At 51.1% G+C, this 3,453-nt stretch overlaps 1 protein-coding gene across 2 annotated transcripts in view; it reads left to right on the top strand.

Moving 5' to 3' along the window:
• Positions 1 to 797: 797 nt before the first annotated feature.
• OPRK1 (opioid receptor, kappa 1) overlaps positions 798 to 3,453 on the top strand; it is a 20,708-nt gene continuing 18,052 nt past the window's right edge. Inside the window, exon 1 of one of the 2 annotated variants that reach the window (XM_012661400.1) lies at positions 798 to 1,400. In XM_012661400.1, the coding sequence (XP_012516854.1) occupies positions 883 to 1,400 (518 nt within the window). In that variant the 5' untranslated portion in view covers positions 798 to 882. The remainder of the gene's footprint in view (positions 1,401 to 3,453) is intronic. The other variant, XM_012661401.1, reaches the window with a different exon arrangement.

Genomic DNA, 3,453 nt, shown 5'->3' with positions numbered 1-3,453 from the left:
GGAAACTCAGGCAATGTATGTAAGGTGCAGTTTGCATGCAGCTCGTCATCCCAGTTGGAACAGACTGAAGGGAAGAGAATGCACAGAACTATTCTATTTACATATCTGAAATCATTAATATTTCACGACGTGGTCTTGTTCTAACTGAATCGTTTTGCTGCTTTATTTGGATGGGTCATTCAGATAAACAAAACTGCTATGGCTTTTCTCCTCACCTGAGAGAAGACATGTCCTGCAAACTCTCCAGATAAGAAGTTCTAGACATTACGAATGAACCAGACGCGTAGTTGCACTGAATAGGCACCCCCTTCCTTATCACTAAATCTCAATGTCTCAGTCTTAGGCCCCTGGGAAGGCTTCGGGCCACCCAGGCGGGGCAGCGTGCGGCTCCGGCGGGGCTGGCCCAGGCGCGGGGCTGGGGCCTGGGGGGCCCCCAGTCTCTGGACGGGCGGGGCGGCGATGGGCGGGCCCGGGGCGGGCGCGCCAGTGGAGCTCTCCGCCCGCGGACCCCTGCGCCCGGCAGCGTCTTAGCTGTGTCGCGCCTCGCGGAGCCGCCGCCGGCAGCGGGAGCCGCGCTCTGCGCTCGGACGCTGCGCTCGGCTGACAGCGGGGCCACGCGCGGGGCGGGCGCGAGCGCCGGCGACTCGCGGCTGCAGGTGCGCGGCCACCCGGGGGCTGAGAGGGACCAGCAGCGCGAGGCTCGGCGCCAACCAGGGCGGCGCTGCGTCAGCCCGCCTGTCTCTGGGAGCCAAAGGTGAGCTTCAGGCTTTCGAGGCGCAGTTCCAGCTAGGGCTCCGAGCTGCGGGGCCGGGGACGTGTCCCGGGGTGGGGAGGTCAGATCGGCGATCTGGGGACTGCTCCACTAGGGCCCGGTGCCTAGGAATGGGTGAGGGGTCTTCGGAGCTGCGGGAGAAGGAGCAAGCGCTCTCCGAGCCTGTGCAGCACCCAGCGGGGCACTTGCTGCCAGGATGGCAGCGAGACGTCCGTCCTCCCCGTCCCGCCTTCAGGGCCGTGCCTCCCGGGTGGGCGTCAGAGCGCCCGGGGTCCCCAGAGCCGCCGCCCGGGCTCGGGCAAACTTTGCTTCTCGGCGTCCAGCCCGTTTTCTCGCTCCCGCAGCCCCGCAGGTGCCGCCTCTCCTCGCCTCCCAGCCGCGGCCGCCCCACCATGGACTCCCCGGTCCAGATATTCCGCGGGGAGCCGGGCCCCACCTGCGCCCCGAGCGCCTGCCAGCTCCCCAACAGCAGCGCCTGGGTCCCCAACGCCAGCGCCGCCTCGGAGGACGCGCCGCCGGAGCCCGCGCACGTCTCCCCGGCCATCCCGGTCATCATCACGGCGGTCTACTCCGTGGTGTTCGTCGTGGGCTTGGTGGGCAACTCGCTGGTCATGTTCGTGATCGTCCGGTGAGCGCGCTCAGGGCGCCGCAGGGGCAGCGCGGGGCGGGGACGGGCGGAGGGACAGCCAGCCGGCTGGTGGGGACTCTGCTCTGCGAAGGGCTCCGCGGACAGTCCGAGGGTGCCCTCTTAGAAGAGGTGACGGATTTCCCGGGAGAGCTGCTGGTGGAGAATAGGGCCAATCCGAGTGGCAGAGGCGTGTGGAAGATTTAAGAGCCACCTCCCCAGCCCACCCCTCTCCCCTCGCCCCTGCTGAGGACTCTGTAAGGGCCGGGCCAGGACCAGGGTGCTGACCACAAGGTCAGTGTCTCTGGTTAGGGAACGAGCCCATCTGCCCGGCCTTCGGCCTGCACCAGTTTGGAGCACTTCGTTTTGTCGTTTGCAAATATTTCTTAGATAGATTTCAGGTCCACGGAACGCACTGAAGATAATTCCGAATTTCCTGTGACTCATCAGATTGGTGTTATAGTTTATGAAACAAAAGCCAATCCACTCTTTAGGGTTGTTGATATCCATATATGAGCCTTTTGAGTACTGAAATGTCATTCCATGTCTTTAGGATGTGGGTGATAGTCATCTAATATTTACCCTCTAAAGTATGCGCTGTGGGGGATTTCAAAAATTGCTTCGCTGGTTCCCCAGCCCCGTGAGAAATTAACGGTTTTATTTTATTATTCTTTCATGGAATTTTCTTGTGGTCAACTTCCAACAATAAATATCCAAATATCCACATATATGCTAATTTTCTGATAACGAAGTGATTCTTATTTTTAAGAGAAAGAAAGAAAAGAAAAGAAAAACCCAACTTTGTTCTACATGCCCTTTAAGATATATGTGTTTCACTTTTGGGGAGCTCTAGGCTGTGGAAATTTCCCTCCAAGAGTGAATAAGCAGCTTACATTCCTTTGAGAAGTCCCTATGCAGTCAAGGAAGGGTGCAAGTCACCCTGATTAAGGACTTCGAAAGGATGAAAAACTTTTTTTTTTTTAGCTTGATTAGGTTGACTTTAGTTTTAAAACAGGCCCTTTATTTATTATGAACTTCAAGAACAATATCATAAATTTTTCTCGTGGGAAATCACATAATAAAAATACCTCTTTATCTTATCTTTTTTTTGGCTTGAGAATGTCAGGTCTTTTATCCTCATCTATGCTCTGAATTTAAAAACCATCATTTAAGCCTCCAAATATATATTATAAAGCTCATTTCACCTACAATTAGTGTTTATAGCTTGGTACCCTTGGTTTCACCATTGCTTATTGCATTTCACAGGAATTCCATTGGTGATGAGTAAAGGATATTAAGAGGGAATATTTTAAAAGCAAATGATTTGTCCAAGTCAGTACTCTCAGGACTGGTCTTCCTCAGACAAAAGAAAAGACAACTGTATTCTAAATTATAATTAAACTTTTAGGAGATCAGAAGCCCTTTTTAAAAATAAAACATTGTTATACAAAAAAAGACCGCTAAGAAAAAAATTCAGCTTTGTTTCTACTCATACCATGCTTAGGTGCTTGAGTTAAACATCTTATTATTTGAATGAGCACCTAAAGTCTTGAATTTGAAAAGAGCTTTGTAGTTGCTCTACAACTTTTTTGCAGACTAGGATTAAAAGGAATTCTAAAATAGCATTTAGATGCTATGTGAAAAGATAACTCCATAGGGAACATTAGACACATTATAAGGAAAAAAGAATTCTTGTAGATTAGCTAGGATTTTTAATGGTTGGATTTTCTAAAGATATCCAGCACTAAAATGTGTTGGATGGGGATAAGTTCAGCTGAAAATATAAAAGAAGTTAGATAGCTCACATGACAACGTCATCCATTTTGCCACCCCGTTCTCAGTTTAGACGTTAAGTATGACAATACACAAAAAGTGAAGAGTTATCCTGCCATCCTGGGATGCCAACCTCCAAAATCTGGCTAGTTCACTTTAGTCTATAGTTCAGAGGGTGGAGGAGTATTCCTGATTTGTTCACATCGATAGATGGTTGAAGAATTGAAAAATAAAACTTTGTGAGGAAAAGTTTATGGATTTAGGGCCGGGCGCGGTGGCTCAC

The sequence above is a fragment of the Propithecus coquereli genome, unplaced genomic scaffold (assembly GCF_000956105.1).
Source record: "Propithecus coquereli isolate 6110/MARCELLA unplaced genomic scaffold, Pcoq_1.0 Scaffold71, whole genome shotgun sequence".
Classification (NCBI taxonomy): Eukaryota; Metazoa; Chordata; class Mammalia; order Primates; family Indriidae; genus Propithecus; species Propithecus coquereli.
Note: the sequence above shows the minus strand (reverse complement) of the source record. Positions and strands in the feature narration are given on the sequence as shown.